Source organism: Diplotaxodon limnothrissa, linkage group LG10 (assembly GCF_057381915.1).
Source record: "Diplotaxodon limnothrissa isolate DT_005_m linkage group LG10, D_limnothrissa_male_GT1.1, whole genome shotgun sequence".
Taxonomy (NCBI): Eukaryota; Metazoa; Chordata; class Actinopteri; order Cichliformes; family Cichlidae; genus Diplotaxodon; species Diplotaxodon limnothrissa.
The window spans coordinates 22,680,717-22,701,124 of NC_140605.1; the positions used below are offsets into that span (position 1 = coordinate 22,680,717).

A 20,408-nucleotide genomic window follows, 5' to 3' on the forward strand; every position below is an offset into this window, starting at 1 on the left:
GCTGCTAATATGCTAAAATTTTTAATGGGAGTGACCAAAATGGACATGAGTAGATCAGAGGGAAAGCTCAGGTTGAGCTGTTTGGAGACAAAGTTAGAGAGGCAAGGCTGAGATGGTCTGGACATGTGCACTGGAGTGAAAGCAGATGTAATGGAAAACATGTAGCAGCCAGGTTTATGGATGTAAATGTGAAGGAGGGTTAGTTTGAAAGTGGAGGATGCTAAAGAAAAGGTGAGATGGAGGCAGATGGTCTGCTGTGGCGATCCCTAAAGCGAGCAGCTGAAAGAAGAAGAGAAAGTTATGTCCTGTGTGGAGAAAGGATGAACTCATTCAGTGTATAGCAATGTTTTTATATTCCGAGTAATCAAATAAAACTAGTTAACTGAAAACAAACACGGTTTGGAAAAGTAACTAAAACTACACTGCACAGATATAAAACAAACGTTTAAAAAAGTGTTTTCAGCCTTGTTCTAGGTCGTGGATATCAAACTCATTTTACATGATGGGCCACATGCAGCCCATTTTAATCTTAAGATGACCAGAAAAGTGAAACTTTCCTTTCTGTCACTGTATAGAAATTTCATTGCATATTTAATCTTAGAGATATCTTAGTTAAAGAAAAGCAAGTGCAACTGCTACAGCAGCTTGTTTTTCTACACAATGAAGAAATGCTGACGTACAAAATGAAAGAAATCTGTCAGCAAAAAGCTTAAATTAAGAAATAAATATGTACAATTACATTTTTATTTTTACTGTGGACACATTGAAAAAAAAAGTCTATATTTATATAGTGAAAACAATTTATTTTCTGTAATGTAATTTTTGATCTATTACTTAATTACTTTAGTGTAGTATAGCTGTGGGAGAGGCCTATCAGCATGAAAAGGTGTAAGACCTACAGTTAAAAGTCACATTTTCCAAAGCACTCCAGCGGGCAGGATTGGAGTCTTTGTTTTGGCCGATTCTGGCCCTTGGGCCTTATGTTTGACACCTCTGTTCCAGATATTACATCCGTTCCAGATATTAGAATCGAACAAATACCCCCATGTTGTGATAAAACGAGTAAAAAAAGTTATTACTTAAATGATAATTAAAAACTACAAAAAATACAATGAAATTAAACATTTGCACAATAAAAAAAAATAACTGCAAAAGGGAAACTACTTTAAAAAGGGTGAAACGTTTGCAAAAGAAACAAACATATTCTAACTAATGAAACTAATAACTAACTTTAAGAACTTTCGACCATACTGTAACTTGCAGAATAAAACACAAACACGGGCTACAGATGGACAGATCTATGGCGTAAGCTTGCCGCTCTATGTTCATATTCTATATTGACGTTCCTCCTCCCGGAAGTCAGCCTCTGCCTCTCTCACGCTGCCTCCTTCACAAGCAGCGCGAAAACTGTAGTTACATGTCCGAGTTGCACGGGGGTAAAAATTGTCTGTTGTGAGTTGAATTCACGTCGTATCTGTGGCTGTACACTACTGTTGTGAGCGAAATTAAACCCTGTGTCACGCTGCTGTGGGTCAGTGTGGCGCTAACTGCTAAAAACACTGCGACGTAGCATGAAAGCTAGCCTCCTGAGTTAACCAACACTTAGTAAGTACTTTGTTCTGCCAGCTTTCCAGATATACCCAATATACTGAACGTCGGGTACATGTTACTAAGATAGCTACTTTATTTAAATGTATCCTAAAAGAATATTTATTTCAGTTTATTGAACGCCGAAGCACCTTTGAAATAATTAATCACCGCTAACTCTGTAGTTAAGCTTTATTATAGTCTGTTGTTGAAGAAATTAATTAGCATAACAGGTAAAGATTCCAGTTTTCAGCTCAGGTCTTTTTAAGTCATCAAATATTATAGCGGAAGGTTTGTTTTGCTGAAAGACTTGTCAGTGTAGATTAGTGGTTACGCAGCACAAACTGATAACAGTTGAAAACCACAAACGCTGCAGCGAGCACATCATCTGATGTTAGTTATTCTTTTGATAAGACCTGTTTGTTAATGTGGCTACTGCCAATAAGAAACCAATAATCTGTCACTCCTACTATATTTCGTTGACTCACAGGGAAGAGAATCCCTGTGTGTCTTATTTTCATCACCTCTCCTTCTTTTCTCTTTCAGAAAGCAAAAATGTCAAAGATCGACAAGATGAGCATCCTGGGGGTGAGGAGCTTTGGGATTGAGGATAAAGACAAACAAGTCATCTCTTTCTTCACTCCTCTGACTGTTCTGGTCGGACCCAATGGAGCAGGGAAAACAGTACGAAAGCATTTCTGACAAAAGCAATACTTGACTTATCGAAACATGACAGCGAACACAAGGGTCGACATAGCACTTTTTGTATTTTCCAAAGGCTTACAGGAAGTTGAAGAATAATATTCCAGAATGATAAATGCTGCTGTCATGTATTCATTTCTTTTTGATGCTTTCAGACTATTATTGAATGCCTAAAGTATGCAACATCTGGAGAACTTCCCCCTGGATCTAAAGGAGGTGCATTTGTTCATGATCCAAAGGTTTGTTTGTGTTGAACTAAAAGTACATTTCTCTATTTCTGACTGCAGTGGTACACTTAAGACTCATAATGTGTGGCATGCATCTGAAATTACTTTTTGCAACAGATTTGTTTGTGTATTTGTAATATTTTATATGTTTTAAATGCAAATTTAATACTAGAAAACATAAGACAGGGATGAAGTGTGTGAAAAAGCCTGATTTAAGTCACTTGTGAAAATGACAATAAAACTCCTAACTGCTTGGTGCTAAATATCTTTATCAGGTTTAGTTTGTCTTCATACCTTAAGAATTGTTATGATTTCTCAAATTTAGCATTTTCTGAACATGTTAAAATTCAGTCTTAGCCTTTACATCTTCTTCAGGTCCTTGTTGGATGATTTTTTCACCTTTATTCACGTATAGCGATGTTCATATGATTCCAGGATGCCCATGAGACGGATGTGCGTGCTCAAATTCGCCTCTTATTCTCAGATGTCAATGGAGAGAAAGTGACCATCCAACGCTCTATGTCATGCACTCAGAAGGCAAAAAGCTACACCTTCAAAAGCTTAGAGCAGGTCATTACCAGATGGAAGTAAGCCAAAATCTTATGTTTCTTATGTAAAGTTTTGTTTAAAGTAAAAAAAAAGAGAAATATTTGTGGATTGTATACTAAGGTTTCCTGACCTTTTTCTTATGCGACTGTCTATTATAATTCATCCAGAGATGGTGAGAAAGTCAGCTTGTCTTCTAAGTGTGGTGAGCTGGACCGGGAGATGATTTCTGCATTGGGTGTGTCGAAGCCTGTCCTAAATCATGTCATCTTCTGCCACCAAGAAGAGTCTAACTGGCCCCTTAGTGAGGGAAAAGCACTCAAAGACAAATTTGACTCCATTTTTGCTGCAACCAAGTAAATGGACGACACAAGTGTTGCATTACCCAGTTTTAGCCTAAAAGGAATTTCTGTTAATGTCAATTTCTCTCTCCTGATCAGGTATATCAAAGCTCTAGAGACAATGCGTCAGCTGCGACTCAAACAGAGTCAGACAGTCAAAGAGTGTCAGGTGGAGCTGCGCTACCTGAAGCAGAACAAGGAGAAGGCCCAGCAAATTCGAGAAACTGTGGACACCAAGGAAGCCCAACTGATGGCCTCAAAAGCCAGCGTCCAGCAGATAGAGAACCAGATTGAGCCGCTTGAGGTGGGCTGGTGTATGTGTGTTTTGTGTATTTATTTATTTGTTGGCTGCATATCCATGAGGCCAAGCTTCCATCCCATCACATTCCAAAGGTGCTCTGTTGGGTTGAGATTTGATGACGGTGGAGGCCATTTGACTGAACTCATTGCCATGTTCAGTAAGCCAGTTTGAGAAGATCTGAGCTTTGTGACAGTGTGTGTTATCCTGCCGGAAGCAGCCATCAGAAGATGGGCACGCTGTGGTCATAAAAGGATGGATATGATCAGCACTCAGAGAGGCGGTGGTGTTTAAACGATGCTCAATTGTTACAATGGAGTCCAAAATGTGCCAAGAAAATCTTGGCGAGTGGTTATTTAAGTTATTGTTGTCTGGAAGCAATCCAGTCATTCTCCTCTGTCCGCTTACATCAAAAGGCATTTTAAGCCAGAGAACTGCCGATCTCTGGAGATTTTCTCTTTTTCAGACCATCATCATCACCTTTCTTCCCCATTCTGAAGCTCAGTTTAAATTTCACCAGGCTGTTTTGACTGTGTCTGCAATGAATGTGTCTAAGTCTAAATGCATTGCTGCCATGCGATTTGCTGGTTACATACTTGTGCCACTGAGCAGTGCAAGAGGTTTACCTAATGAAGTGTATGTATACATGCATACATATTGTGGTGCAAGCAGATTTCAAACCTTGCAAGTATTTCTTCTTGAGTGGAAGAAGTTGAGGAACACGGATAAATTATTTGGGTGTGCTATGATTAAAAGTTTTTTTGTTTTTTTTTTAATCCTGTGTCAAAGCATATGGGTGCAATGAGCACCTTGGAAGGGGATAAAATATATAAAATAACTTAAATATCTTATTCTTATTAAATCAACTGACCAAATATATTTTTTATATTTCACTGCAAATACATCCCTGTAGGAGTCTGTTACAAGTTTATTGTATTTCACTGCAAATGAACAACCAGTAATGCTTTAAGTAACTTCATTCACTGAATCAGCTGAATAAAGCTTATAGCACAATAATATTTAAGGTATAATGGTAATCGTCTTTTTCAGAATCGACTGATGGATATTGACCTTAAACTCGGGAAAGTGATGAAGCTAGATAATGAGATCAAGGCTTTAGACAGCAGGAAGAAACAGATGGAGGAGGACAATAAGGAGCTGGAGGAAACAATGGAGCAGGTAATTTGATAATATACGTAGTATATATATATTTTTTTATTTTATTTTGTGATGGAAAAACCTAAAGCAGAAGAACAATTAGGAATGACAACTTTTCGTAAAGGAGGAATGCCGGGATGAAAAAGACTGAAAAATTAAGTATGAGATAAATAATAAAATGCATGATCAAAGTTAATGAGGTTGTATTATTAATGTTTTTCTCCCTTATAATAGGCTTAATTATATTTATGTATTCATGTAAATATGCCAGACTTTGCCACACAGGCTAATTTTCTTCTGCAGGAAAAGCTTAGCAGTTGCCTCATTGTACTCTAGAGTCCACTTTGTATGATGTGTCATTATCTTCAGTGAGGAACTAATAAAAATTTTAAAAAAAGCTACAGAGGGTGAATGAGATTGTTTAACTTAACAATGAGCCAGTTAACCTTTGGCTAGCATGACTACTCTATCTTTTCACTTCTGTTTGTTGGGTGATGGGATCTATTCCTATAGTTAACAGTATCAGGACTTTGAACTATATGGAACCAGAGCAATTGGGGCAGATTTATGACTGAAAGACCAAATTTATTACCACTATATACTGTTTTTATTTTAAAGCATTTATAAAAGCAGGTCCAAATGTCTATATTAATTACACTCGGTGAGCCACTCTGAAACCAGTTTACTGTGTGTGGCAGGTGTTTCAGGGTTCAGATGAGGAGCTGCAGGACATTTACCAGAACCACCAGGGGACAGTGAGGGAGAAGGAGCGAAGGCTGACCGAGTGCCAGAAGGAGCTGGAGAGAGCTGGCAGAGAGTGTCAGAGACTCAACAGAATCAAAGCTGAACTTCTGGGTGAACAAGGTACCCACAGCTGTACACCTGGTGCTACCAGGGTAGCTAAACATCTGTATCTGAATGTGAAAGCACACGCACGATTGAATATATTCCAGCATTCTGGCAGAATATCACACTCAATGCTAAATAAATGATTAAGCTGAAAATATTCGTATTATTAAGGCTATTTTTTTCAGCATAAACTTTATTTTTCTTTAGTACAAGACTAGCTTCTTACACCTATTTTGCTTTTGTTTTTCCTTCTTCCCAGGTCGTCTACAGTCGGAAGCTGACCACCATACACAAAACATCAGGAAACGTGACACTCAGGTAATGGGGGCACAGTCGCAGTTGTTGTAATGGAGGCTTTAAATGAATATAATCGAGTGACAGAGACTAGGAAAATTTCATCACAGCAGTGTCAAGCGAATGTTAGGTTGTTCCTTGAACAAATCACACATGTTGGTATATTTTTCCTCCCTTTTCCTCCCCTTTCCCACACAGGTTCGCTCTCTGTCAACCTACCTGGAGATGGAGGGCTATGACCGACCACCCTTCACTGCTCTTCAGCTTGAGAGCTTTCATCGTCACGTAACGCAGAGACTGGAGCAGGAAAAAGGGACACTTGGCCAAGTTATGGTAAGAAATTCTCAGTTGAAATAAAAAAACCAAGAGTTTTCCTGAATTCATGTTATTTACAAACAGAGTTGAAAAACAAAATGGACAAGAATTCTTTTAAATATTTTCATTTTTTCATTTCTGGTTAATGCTGTTAAGCAGTGCTATTGTTTTCTCTCTGTCTGATCATCTGCAGAGACTCTTAAAACATAAATATATCTTTATTATTCACTAGTGTCTTAGAAGGTTTTTCCATAAAACATTCAGTAATATAGACAGAAACTGTTAAGACGATGTTGACATTTCATGTGCAGTTTTCTCTTTTGTGAAAGATTTTAACTACTGAACACAAGAAGCCACTGAAAATTCCACTCTTACTATATTCACAGAAGTTTTTACATCACTCGTGAATTTTGGACTGTGCAATTAAAAATAAATATGCAGGTCATGTTCATGGTGCCTTATTCCTGCGTTTGCTTTTGTGTCATAAGGTCGATCTGCAGGAAAAGGAGCAGCAGAAGCAGCAGTCTATTGATGAAATGAGGGATAAGAAAACTGGCCTGGAGAGAACAGTGGAGCTGAAGAGAGACATGCAGGGAAAGAAGCAGCAAGAACTGAGGAGTGTCAGAGCAGAGCTGCAGAGGCTGGAGGGTTCGTCTATTCGACTGCAGGATCTGGAAAATGAATTGGCTAAAGTGGTGAGAGTATTTTGTTTTGCTGTGAATTTTAAAAGGTGGTTGTTTTTTGGTTAATTTGCAGAATTCCATATTAAGGATTACACTTTGTTTGGGGCACACAGAGCATGTGAACCTACACACAGTTATTCTGGAAAAAGATGTTGGTGCCCTCCCTACACATTCCCTCAAAAAATGTTTTTAATTTGTAGCATGTTTGACTCTTTATTCACACCAGACAAAGAAGTAACAATGCTCAGGTTGTAACTTGATGTTTTGTCAGTAATGGTGATAACACTCGAATAGGGCAGTGCCTTTGTTTTCATACGCACATGGCGGAAAAAGCATTTCGGCGACGGAGAATGAGAAGGCCGAAAGCAGATCATTGAATGAAACGGATGAACCAGAATTGGTTTGTAAAAATGCTGCAACTTCAGTGGTGTGGAACTGGTTTGGCTTTCGTCCGTCAGATACACCACAAAGCGCTATTTTTGGTAGAGCATGCTAGCAGGCCGTCGTTATTACCGTGTTTTTTGGAAAATACGGCACACTTAAAATCAATCCTTTGATTTTTCTGAAAATTGACAGTGCCCCTTATTATCCCGTGTGCCTTATGTATGACTTCTGGTTGTGTTTACTGACCTCGAAACGATTTTATGTCATACACGGTGCTCGAAAATCTGTCAAATGTTTTAGTACAACTTTGCTAAGCTACGAACCCGCACCGCTTGATGGGTTGTCGGAACATTACGGCTATCGTAGGCAGGAGCCTCGCGGAGTGATACGTACTGTGCTTCAACATAATATTACCGTATTGTGTGTGTATAACCTCTTTTTAAGTTTTGTGGATATTCTACATGGTTATGCTGAGGATATGTCGGCCAATTTCCACTGGAAATGCCTTTTGGTTAAACTGTCAGTAAGGAATTTGCATTTGTACTGTTAAATATTTATATAACTTTAATGCACATAAAAAAACAGCTGCTTGTTTAAGTAAAAATATATTGATGTTTTGGGTTTTTTTTGCACTAATAAAATTGTGGAGTCGTAAAGTATTTTGTCTAGTGTCAATTATATCGTCAGTTATATCGTTATCGCAAATTTTCAAATGTATATAGTGATAAATATTTTTGGTCATATCGCCCTGCTCTACACTCGAATAACAGATAACAGAGAGGACACACAGAAAGGGAGTAAGACAGAGAGATATACATTTCCTGAGCTTTCTCGAAGAGATTGTTTGCATAATGTTCAGAAATTTTTTTGTCAAACAGTTGTGCATTATTCCTGCGATTTGTTATTATCATTTTTGTGAATGAAGTTTTAAAATTTCTGCCATAGAAAGTTTAACTGGAACTATACTGCTGACACACTGTGGTCTTTTGTTGTATAATTGATGCCATTTTTTTCAATGTTTGTTTTCCTGTTCAGGAGCGTGAGCTGCAGAGTGCAATCCAGAACTCCAACGTGGAAGAGCTGAAGGCTGAGGTTTCGGAGCTCCAGAGAGAAAAAGCTGAACTTGACCGCAAACAGAGACGGCTAGATCAAGAGATGGAGACGCTCAACACACACATGACTGCACGCACGGAGATGGACATGCTGAAAAAGAATAAGGTAATGTGTCATCTACAGTTAAAGAAAAAGAGTCAACGTTGATTACTGCAGCCTTTCTTAGAGTTGACCCCCTCGAAGGTGATGTTAAAAAAATGTTGCAGAAACTCATCCAACTGTACTGTAGTGGTAGTAAAACCAAGTAACCCTGCATGGTAATCTAACCTTCTTTCTAACCTCTAACCTCCCTTCTTCGTCGTTCCCTTTTATGCCAGCTGCCACATCATGTTTCCTTTTTCTGTAGACTCTCATTTCTCCGTTTGCTCTTTTAATCTTTTAGGGCGAAAAGGAGGAGCAGGTACGCAAGTTCAAGTCCCGTCACAGTGAGGATCTGGTGTCCTTACTGGGCCACTTTCCCAACAAGAGAGAGCTGGAGGACTGGATCTATTCCAAGTCCAAGGAAATTAACAGCACCAGGAACAGACTTGCAAAACTCAAGTTAGCAAAATGCATTTACGTTGAAGCACACACACGATGAAAGAAAATGCTTTTAAAAAGACGTTTTTCAGAGGGACTGATTGGTGTTATATTGCTGTTTTTTCCTACATTTCAGTAAGGACTTGGCTTCAAGTGAGCAGAACAAAAGTCACATTTCTGCTGAGCTGCGTAAGAAGGAGCAGCAGTTAACCAGTGACGAAGAGAAGTTCTTCAATGTGTGTGGTAGTCAAGATCTAGACCAGGACCTGGGCAAACTGCAAGAAGATCTGGAGAAGATATCCAAACAAAGAGGTTAATGGCCTAAAAAATTAACTAGAATTGGCACCTTGGAGTTGACAAGATCCTTAATTGCAGTGTGGACCTTAACTGTAAACTATAAAAATGCCTCTTTTTCACTAGTGCTCTGGCTGCAAAATGTCCAGTTGTATAGAACTTACTTTGTCATAATTACTTTCCCAATAAGTTGCTAGTTGTTATTCCCGTTTTATATAGTGGTGTTCATTGTAATAACCCAATGTAGTGTAAAAATGAGGATAAAGCAGAGTAGCTACTTATTGATTAGTCCTTGATCATCATGTCTTGTCTAAAAAAACAAAAAACAAAAAAACCCAAGATGGCCACAGCCAAAGTGCCAGACTTATTCTTTAAAACTTGGCAGATCAACGGGTGATGAACATGTCCATCATTAATATACATTTTATCTTTTATGTAGATAAGATGTTACAGAGGTTGATGAGGTTCATTCTAAAGAAATACAGAATCCTTTGTGTTGCTGGGTGGATTTAACAGGTTCAGTGTGTCGCATCTTCTGTGCGTTTGACTACATTATAAATTAATGTAACAACATCTTTCCATCTGCGCTATAATCTCGAGTGAATCAACTTTGTTAAAATTGGTTGACATATTCAAAAGCATCACACAATCAAGAAAAGTATTTCCTATTGAATATAACTATATATGTATTCTCTGGGTATGCAGTAAGTTAACCAAGGAAGTGATTACTTGACTTTAGTGTGTATGCCCATTTTAACTAAAAGCCTAATGTACAGTGTGGTTGGTTGGCGTCTTTTCTAGTAATAATTGGCAAATGATTAATAAATTTTCTCTTTCTGCACCTGTCCTGGTATAGCCATGCTAGCTGGAGCCACAGCAGTGTACACCCAATTCATCAGTCAGCTGACAGAGGACAGGGAGCCCTGCTGCCCAGTGTGCCAGCGGACGTTCCCCTCTGAGTCTGATCTGCAGGAGGTTATCAGCGACATGCAGTCGAAGTTACGCCTGGTGCCGGACAAACTGAAAAATACAGAGCAGGACCTGAAGAGGAAGGAGAGGAAGAAAGATGAGATGATGGCTCTCAAACCTGTGAGGTACTGAACCAGAGGGGTCTCTGATCTGAGTTTGAGTGTTTTTTTTTCTGCTTCTAAACTCAAGTAAAAACAAATGTCAGGTGATACCCTCAACAATATTAGAACTAGAAAAAAATTGAAAAAATAAAGAGTAATAAAAAATAGAAGACCAGAACTGTTGTTGTTTAGCATCATAGTAATTTAAAACTCTACCATAAAACAGTGCAAAGAACAAATCCCTGATGTCTTTTCTGTAGTCACCCAGTTGTAATAAGCAAAAGGCATTTAAGCAGCACTGCATATAGACTGATAAACACCAGTCTATAGGACTGTGTAGCATAAGGTTCCTATACTGAGTTTGATTTTTTAAATAAATAAATGACCATAAAAGTAAATATCTTTAATTGATTTTTCCAAAATTTACAGAGTTACCATTTTTCTTCCTAACAAGGAAATAAATTAGCCTGTGGACAGTCTCTTGTTCTCTTTCCTTTCCAGTAGATGGAGCTAGAGTGTCATAGTTCTAAATTCTGGACACACACACACACACACACACACACACACACACACACACACACACAGTGTGTGTTAAATCTCTGAGATGAACATAGTTTAGTAAGCCAACAGACACTTTTTTGTTGTTGTCAGGACAACCTTTCATGTTAACTTTTATAGTGAGTGTGATGATAGTCAGAGAAACATGTATACAAAAAACGAAAACATTTCAGTGTCATATTTACAAATAATCTTATGTAAATAGTCACGTACTTAAATTTTTCGAGGGTTTTCAGCCCCACCTTGTGGCTGCCTGTACATTATGTTTGCTTCGTTTTATTAATGGAGATGGAAAAACTTTTCTCAGCTGCCATCTTTCAAAGGGTGTGAATATTCTGCTACAGGGCCGTGTGACAATGTATCCAATGAGTTCATGTGAGCTGATTTTATGTGTGCATACTTAATTAATTCACCTTATATAGCTGTGATCTCTACAACCAGAGTCTGAGTCGAGCCTCTGAGTCATCTGATATGCCATTACTTTTTCGTTTGATTGTATTATCATATGAGGCACAGCCTGTCTTCAGTGACCCTGCAATGCACCAAATGTCTTGGCTGCCTGTGGTTCAAATTCAGGACATTGAAGTAGGCCAAGTGTCTCTCAAAAGGGATGTTTGTTTTTATTAGGTCTCTTTAACTTGGAAGCAATAAGATGATTAAATGCTCAGCTAAATGTAGCTAAACTCATTAGTAGGTGCAGCTTTACAGTGGAAACACTAGATAAAGTTAAATTAGTTAACTCTGATGAGTGTTTCCACTTAAGTTAAGTAGAAACACTAGTTTAAGAGGTGTCCCCTTTCAGCACATATAGTATGGCCACTGTGTGTCGTGGGACAGGATATCTTATATTATATGTGTGTTATCTCTCTCCTCTCCTCTCCTCTCCTTCAGAAAACAGACATTATAGACACAACAGTTTGCTTTCAAGAGTTTCACAAAGTTATCAGCGGTTTGTTTTCCTAATGTTTTCAGGTGGGCTATTCCACAGTTTGGGACATAAAAGTCAAAAACTGTAGTAGCAAACTTCTGAAAATCTATTTATGAAGATAAAATGCAGTAATCTTTTTGTTAATGTCTTTTTGTTAATGGGGGTGGCTGTAGCTCAGGTGGCAGAGCAGGTCAGCCACTAATCAGAAGGTCGGTGGTTCGATCCCAGGCTGCCTCCTGCCTGCATGCCAAATATCCTTGGGCAAGATACTAACCCAGTGTTTGCCTACTGGTGGTGGTCAGAGGGCCCGGTGGCGCCAGTGTCCGGCAGCCTCACCTCTGTCAGTGCGCCCCAGGGCAGCTGTGGCTACAATGTAGCTTGCCATCGCCAGTGTGTGAATGTGTGTGTGAATGGGTGAATGACTGAATGTAGTGTGAAGCGCTTTGGGGTCCTTAGGGACTAGAAAAGCGCTATACAAATGCAGGCCATTTACCATTTACCATTTAAATGTATGGCCAGATAGTTCAGTACATCATTGTCATGGTAACAAATGTTATGCTGTCTGATAAGGGTGGTAAATAGCAACATGTACAGTAATGTGAGAAATGTAACTACTGTCAACTTCAATGACAACTGCCGTGTAGAACATCACAGAGTGATACTCAATCTCCGCCAAAGATGAAGAATTTCCTGTCAGTGATACGTGATTTGAGCCATTCAGGAACGTTATCTGAAAAATCTACCCAGCGATTACACAGTCTCTCAAAGGCTGCCTTTATTCAAGTGAAATGAGGTTAGCAACCTTATCAGAATTGTTAGTCTGAGAACACTTACCTTTTTGTGGGATGTAGTACACCTTTTTAAAGCGTTTTTCTTTTTACATGAATTCAACTTTGTCAGATAACAAAAGGTTGACTATTGGTTTATAAATTAGTATATTAACAGCCATTTCTATGACAGAGACTGATGAAAAGGTGGTTTTTCACAAGATGAATCGTGAGAACTGTGGGGGTTTAAGAGTTTTCTTTTTTCCCCGCACCCCCACCATCCGCTCAAATGCCCTTAAGGTTTATTTTGGTTTGGTTTGGTTTTTTGGGGTGGAGATTGACGTCTTTTAACTATTAATAATGTTGAATAATAATTCTGTTGTGTTCTGCAGTTGTATATTATAATAACTCAAGTGTACGTACGACATGACTCCAAAACTCTTCTTTCATAGTTTTGTGACAGATATTTGAAAATGTGCCTCCAAATATGCTTGTAGACTTTAATAACAAGGTGTCAAAAGGAGACATTGTTGTACATACAGGTTTTTAATAAGTGTCACACTTTCAAAGTATATTTACTTTTCATTGTCATGTCTCTCAGACAGTCCATTGTACAGCTTCAGGAAAAGGAGCTACCGGAGTTGAAAAACCGTCTACAGACTGTGAATAGAGAAATTGAGAGGTTGAAGGGTGACGTGGAGGAGCAGGAGACTCTGCTTGGCACGCTGATGTCTGAGGAAGAAACTGCCAAGGCCTGCTTGCAGGACATTTCTCTCATGGACAGATATCTGGTATTAACCTCCTGCCTGTCGTTCTGGACTTGCACTTATATCTTTCCTGATCTCTCTTTACCCAGCTTAAACCTTTGTGGGCCTTTGTTTTCTCACCTTTCTTCATTCTCTTCTTTATTTTCCTGATATTTAATTGGCTATAAATTATTCTTGTTGATTGATGTTGTTATTAGAGTTCCATTTAAGCAATGTCCTTTTTTGGATTTTCTTTTGCTTTTCAGATGGACCTTAAGGACGTGGAGAGGAAAATCGCTCAGCATGCAGCAAAACTCCAAGGAGTAGACCTGACCAGAACCACACAACAAGTCAGTCAGGAGAAACAAGAAACTCAGCACAAGTTAGACACCAGTAAGATGACACAAAGCAAGCACATCCATTCACGGGGAAATTGTGTCTCTTACATTCTTAATTTTCTAACTTTGGCACTCAAAATCTTTTATTTCTTTCTTTTTTTTAATTTAAGAATTTGGCTCAATTATCATGCTCTGAGGACCTACATAAGGAGTGTGACTGGGAGGGGGGTATGAAGATATAGAAGCAGTTATTCGAGAAGGGCTGTTTTATTGATTTCGCTCAAACACTAGATTACTTTTCTCACTGAAACAGCTTAAACAGTTTTACTGCTTTGATTCTTTGCTCATACCGAGGCTGCTAGCCATTTGTTAGCTTCTTTAAGATGTCCTCGTTCAGCCTGTTCACGATCATCTAAGTTACTGATTGGATTTATTGTTAAAAACATTTTTGTTCCACCTGCGATTTACTCTCATATAACTGATCGCTTGCACCGCTGTATGCATGTTGTTCATGAATAAAATGGTATGCATTGACCCTGCCGGTCATCAGTGACCAAAGATGCTGGAAATCGTGTGATATGAGTCCCTGGCTGGTTTGTTGATGTGTCTCTAGTTGCTAGTTGTTTTTTCTTTCTCTTTACCTCTTTGTATATTTTCAGCTTCCAGCAAGATGGAGTTGAAACGTAAGCTGATCCAGGACCAGCAGGAACAGATACAGATGCTTAGAAGTGCAGTGAATGAGACACGAGCAGAAAAGCTCCAGCTGAGCAGTGACATGCAGAAACAGCAGCAGCTGGAGGAGCAGTGTGCCGAGTTCACCACTGAGATCCAATCCTTGACCAGAGACATCAGGGTATTTTTTATTTATTTATTTTTTTGTGCTTACATATTTTATATTCACATGAAGATTAAAATGTTTCACACTTTATTCTCATAGTCTTAATACAAAATAACAGAAATGTACCATAATCATACAATCAAGTCTTATATATTCATTATATATGGCTACCAGATGTTTGGTGAACATTGTTTATTTTTAGTTGCATGGTTTAAAAAAAAATTCTATAAATTTTCTATGTTGTCCCTTTTTTGTGTGTGGGTTTTTTTTCCTGTTCCACTTTGTGGTTTACCAGGAGGCAAAGGAACAGCTGTCCCCTCTGTCTGCCACTCTGGAGAAGCTACAGCAGGAGAAACAAGAGTTGCTGGAGCGCAAGAGGCAGAAGCAGGAAGAAGGGCAGGAGAAGGTGGGCACAGTCTCACTTTTGTCTCTTTTGGAACGTGCTTTCTCTATAATGAAAAAACAGCACAGAACTTTACATTTACGGAGCAATTACTTGTTATCAGTTTTCATTTAAAGTTTTTTTTCCATTTAATTTGCTGTGCATGTCATGTCATAGTTTTTTGTATTGTATACACACACACACACACACACACACACACACACACACACACACACACATACACATATTAATAGATAATGACAGAGCATTATGTTTTTGTAAGACCTTTGTTCTGCCACAAATAAACTGTGAATATCTGTTCATCTAAGTCTGAATTCTGACTGTGTTTCTGACAGATCAGCTCCATTAAAGAGAAATTAAAGGCGATCACCACTTTGGAAAAAGACATCACTAAATATGTCGATGAGGGCAAAGATGAATATAAAGAGGTAACATGTTTGGCATTGTTGTACAAGATGCATCACAACCCCCACCCCCAGTGATTTATTCTGTGACATATATTGAATTGTAGCCTCGGAGTAAAAGGTACGCATATATTTTATATAACTTTGAAACACCAACTTTTTCATTTTAACACTTTAGCATTGTTTCTTGTGAGATTAGCTGTAGAAGCTTGACTGTAAATGTGTTGATTTTATTATTTCTGAATGTGTTTAACCCTTTCACGGACCCTATCATTGCAGCAAAAAGAGTCTGAGCTCCATGAAACTAACACTCAGCTCCATGAAGCTGAGAAGCACAAGGAGAAAATTAATAAGGAAATGGGAAACATCCGTCAGGACATAGACACTCAAAAGGTACAGGACAACAGAGCAAACACTGTTTCATGTTTCGTAACTTTAAAACGAAGTTAAGAAACTTTATTTTAGATTCGCCTAACTCTAGCTACATGAGTACGGCAAGCACTTGTTTAAACCTTCTTAATGAATCCTAGGTCCAGGAGCGCTGGTTACAGGACAACCTGACATTGAGAAAACGTGTTGAGGAGTTGAAAGAAGTTCTGGGTAAACGTGAGGCTCTTATGAAGGACATGGGCAACATGCAAGTCATGCAGCTACGCAAGTAAGAGCACCACACCCATTATCAATTTTCCACATGATTGGTGAAGCAACCAAGCAATTAAAATAGTTTCAGGCTCCGTCACATCAGAAATGCCACACTTAACACTTGTAAATGTTACAGAGCTGTTTGTAGTATTTTAAATTCCTTCCCTTCATCTCTTTCTGTGGTTTTCCAGAGAACGGCGTGAAGCAGAGCGCAAGCTGGAGGATTTGAAAAGAAACCGCAGTATTGCATTGGGCCGACAGAATGGCTTTGAGGAGGAGATACTGCATTATAGGTGAAACATGCAGATATGCGGCACTTACACATACAGAGCTTACTCTATACACATATGGTCATGCAGAAAATGAGGAAATAATACAGATAAGAAAACTGATTGGAAAATTGTGGAAAAACATGATATCCCAAAAGCAGCTGTCCATTCAGGTTCTGTGTAAAACAAATGAGGATGACAAGAAGTGAATCTCCAATAGATCTTCCATCCCGAGAGACGTTGAGCTAATTCAGTAGAAATAAATGTTATCATATAATAAAAACACAGCATGATTAACCATTATTGTTGATGTTTTTCGCAGCAATAACACCTCTGCTATATCTGTATATATTCTGGATTAGACTGCTGTGAATTAGAACTTTATTTGTTTTCATTTATAAATACTGTGTATTGTTCAGATCCCTGTCAGAATATTAATACCAATACTTATGTGTACCATAGAGTGTACAGCCGAGTGTGTGAAGTCATCCTATTATGATACACCTCTGTCTGTTTGTCCAAGAGTTTCTCCTCTATGATCAGGTGTTCAGTAACCAAGGCACACAGGTACATCTTAGGACCCCAGAGGTTCTTAGCCACCAACCCATTTTTACCATTTCTGAGCCTGCAACATGTCATTTTCCACAATTGTAACGTCGGATTATAAGGTGCACTGTCAAGTTTTGAGAAAATTAAAGGCTTTTAAGAGTGCCTTATAGTCCGAAAAATACGGTAATAACGACGGCCTGCTTGCATGTTCTACAAAAAAATGTGCTTTGGAGCTATCTGATGGACAAAAACCAAACCAGTTCCACGTCACTGAAGTTGCACCATTTTTACAAACCAATTCTGGTTCATCTGTTTCATTCAACAATCTGTTTTAGCCTTTCTCATTCTCCGTATGTGTGTATGAATACAAAGGCACTCCGCATGCGCGTTTTATCCACATTCTATCGTGAATTTTCATTTTCTTGTCATTGCCTAACATTACAGCGGTATTACCTTTAACGGTATAATATGGCCCAGCCCTACTGGGAAGGATCTGGCATTTGACTCTAATGACATGAATGTGGTGGAGCATAACTGGACTAATATTTTGCTGTATTTAAGGGCTGTATCAAACATGAAATAATTGTAAAAATGTACTCAAAGGCAATGGGATGTTAAGCTATGTGAATTAGTCCAGCTTACAAAATCCACTTTTCAAGCATGTAATTTGACATGTGTAGGTAAACCATAAGGCACATAAATATGCAAACATAAAATAAGAGGTAAGTTAAGATCATCTTTTATCGTCTCAGTGTATATTTGATTGAACAAAATCTTGCATACCAATTTTTCATTTTACACTTGATGTTGGCAAACATTGTCTGAGTGTGTGAAATACACCAACAACATTTAGAGTAACCTTAACGCTCTCTGGTCGCTATGGTAACAGTTAAATATTTCTTTCAAAATAAGACACACAACTACAAAACAAATATAAAGTACTTGAAAATATCTAATTCGCCATAATGCTAAATCAACGAGAGCCCTGTTTCTCTGCAACGAGACGATCCCACCTGGGCGTAATGGGGGACAGTGACACCTGAAGTGTGTTGCTTATGCTTAGTCTGCTCCGCGATTTTGTTTTGGTAGCTGTAACTGCAGAAAACTCCGCTTCACACAGATATGATGTTGGAAATGGAAACATAGTTTTTAGTGCTGTTGTGGCAATCTTGGGGTATTCTGCCACAACTTTTATCCAGAATACCGGCAAAGTTGATGTCTCGAACATACTTTTAAGGCCTGTTGTGATCTCCAACAGTTGATCTTCTTCTTGCACAGACATGCTGGATTCACCCGGTTTATTGACAAATGGGTCGCAGATCCATTCCGTGTCAGTTCGTGGGTCTTTTGTGATTAGGAAGTAGCACTCGAACTCTTTTAAAGGCAAAGACAGGTGATCGTGCATGAGGAAGTTATTTATTTTTTCTGTGTGGCCGGTACCAAAAAAAGAAAATTTATTCATAACACACGGGAAAAGACCCAGGGAAACAGAGTTAACGATAAAAACCCTGAAAACCACAAATTTCGCATCTGCGCCTCAACTCTCGCGGCCCGGTACTAAATGACCAGGGGTTGGGGACCGCTGCGTTAGACGACTGACATCTAATGCACTAATACTGTAGTACTGATGTGTCCTAGTGTACTAAAAATGGTTTAAGTTAAAGTTAAGTTATCAAAGCCCTGGGTAGTGTTGAGAAACAGTAACAGAAAACCATGTCATTCTCTATTATTCAACGATTTATCATTAAACTAAAAGTGCAATTTGAAAATATTGCTTACAGGAAAGAGCTGCGAGAGGATCAGTATGACAAAGCTGATGAGCGCTACAGAAACAAGATGATTACAATGAGGACCACAGAACTGGTCATCAAGGACCTGGATCTCTACTACAAGGCTCTTGATCAGTAAGTTTTGTCCTAACATATGCATATATACAGCTTGTGGTTATTAACAAAAAATAGTTCTCCATACATAACATCTGATTTATGGTCTTCTTTTAAAATTCTGTAAATAGTTTTCATTTGACAGCTTTGTTGAATAAAGAAAGATTTCTACCATATTTTGTGATACTTTGCAATGTCAACAGGAAATGACGGTGTCAACTGATGCAAATTATCGCAGTTCTATCTTGTGCAGATTTTTGTGCTTTTCCCTCACGTATAAGAGAGTGTCACTTGCAGAAACATGGCTAAGCAGTTTAGTCAGCTATTTACTCAGCTTGGGAAAATGGAAGTGTATGGTGACACATACTGAAACAGATGAGATTGATTAGTTTCAGGGTAAAACCACAGATAAATAACATGAAATGCATAGTGAAATGTGTGTCAGGAGTTCAGAGTTTTTGACACGTTCCCTTGTATTAGAACAGTAACTTGTTAATGTGAGACTTGTGAGTCTTCATCAGAGATCAAGAAGTGCTATACATGCTACACAAAATATACATAATACATATCTATGAGTGAGTCTACAATAAATATAAACAGATATACGCAATAAAAACCATAAACCTCAATTATAAATATACAAACCTCAGTTTAAAAAAACAAAAATCATTAAATAAAAAAAAATTATAGAAGTAAATGTGTCTGTGTTTGCACAATAAAAAGCCAGGATAAAGCAAGTAAAAATAAATAGGTTTTTTCAGCGTTTTCAAAATGACTGAGAGATTGCGCAGCTTTAATGTGAGAAAGCAGATTGTTTCACAGATAAACAGGCCCTATCACCTCTGCTTATTAGCCTCTCTCTAGAAATGTCCAAGAGCTGTTGGCTTGTAGACATCAGGGCTCTGGTAGGACTACAGGGCTGTAAAAGTTGAGTTAAGCAGGGTGTTGTAAACTTCAGACATTACATGGAACCTTTCTTTCTGAGTTGATGTACTGTTTGCATTGTTGCAGTTTGAACAGTACTAGTAGGTCTTGTGTCAGAACATCATTAACTAGTTAGGCCTTAATTGGACGTCTATGCATATCTGAGGGAAAAAATTCACTTGCTTCAATTTCAAACTTCGCTTAGAGGGAGGTTCATTTCCACATCAAAGTATAGTTTTATTAATATCTGCTGAGATGTGTTCTTCTTCAGTCACACTTAACATCTACACTAAAAATTTCATTTTATAAAATGTTGGATTCATGGCTGCTGGTTAGAAAGTGCAAACCAACTTTCCAAGTCTATTAATTTTTTTTATGTCACAAGATGGTTTAAATGAAAGAAGGGGGGGGAAACCTCAATGTGACCTAGTAACATACACGACCAGTCAAAAGTTTGGACACACTTTCTCATTTAATGGATTTTCTGTAAGTTAATTACTTTCTACATTGTAGATACATACTGAAGACACTAAATATATGAAGCAAGATATGGAGTCGTGTAGCAAAAAAAAAAGAAGCTCTAAATAGGTTTTATTTTTTAGATTCCTCAAAGTAGCCACTCCTTGGTTTGTTGACAGCCTTAGCCTTCTGTCAGTGAGCTTCATGATGTAGTCACCTGAAATGGTTTCACTTCACAGGTGAGCCTTGTCAGGGTTCATTATTGGAATTTCTTGCCTTCTTAATGGGGTTGGGAGCATCAGTTGTGTTGTGCAGAAGTC

At 38.4% G+C, this 20,408-nt stretch overlaps 1 protein-coding gene across 1 annotated transcript in view; it reads left to right on the forward strand.

Annotated features, from left to right (window-relative positions):
- The first annotated feature begins 1,380 nt into the window (after window positions 1–1,380).
- rad50 (RAD50 homolog, double strand break repair protein) overlaps window positions 1,381–20,408 on the forward strand; it is a 31,826-nt gene continuing 12,798 nt past the window's right edge. Inside the window, exons 1-24 of the mRNA XM_085363950.1 lie at window positions 1,381–1,605; window positions 2,134–2,271; window positions 2,445–2,528; window positions 2,952–3,103; window positions 3,233–3,418; window positions 3,503–3,707; window positions 4,752–4,880; window positions 5,558–5,723; window positions 5,968–6,026; window positions 6,201–6,335; window positions 6,806–7,012; window positions 8,420–8,602; window positions 8,880–9,037; window positions 9,153–9,328; window positions 10,167–10,404; window positions 13,235–13,424; window positions 13,646–13,772; window positions 14,377–14,570; window positions 14,851–14,961; window positions 15,294–15,386; window positions 15,642–15,755; window positions 15,893–16,020; window positions 16,196–16,297; window positions 18,604–18,726. Coding sequence (XP_085220076.1) covers window positions 2,143–2,271; window positions 2,445–2,528; window positions 2,952–3,103; window positions 3,233–3,418; window positions 3,503–3,707; window positions 4,752–4,880; window positions 5,558–5,723; window positions 5,968–6,026; window positions 6,201–6,335; window positions 6,806–7,012; window positions 8,420–8,602; window positions 8,880–9,037; window positions 9,153–9,328; window positions 10,167–10,404; window positions 13,235–13,424; window positions 13,646–13,772; window positions 14,377–14,570; window positions 14,851–14,961; window positions 15,294–15,386; window positions 15,642–15,755; window positions 15,893–16,020; window positions 16,196–16,297; window positions 18,604–18,726 — 3,389 coding nt within the window. The 5' untranslated portion in view covers window positions 1,381–1,605; window positions 2,134–2,142. The remainder of the gene's footprint in view (window positions 1,606–2,133; window positions 2,272–2,444; window positions 2,529–2,951; window positions 3,104–3,232; window positions 3,419–3,502; window positions 3,708–4,751; window positions 4,881–5,557; window positions 5,724–5,967; window positions 6,027–6,200; window positions 6,336–6,805; window positions 7,013–8,419; window positions 8,603–8,879; window positions 9,038–9,152; window positions 9,329–10,166; window positions 10,405–13,234; window positions 13,425–13,645; window positions 13,773–14,376; window positions 14,571–14,850; window positions 14,962–15,293; window positions 15,387–15,641; window positions 15,756–15,892; window positions 16,021–16,195; window positions 16,298–18,603; window positions 18,727–20,408) is intronic.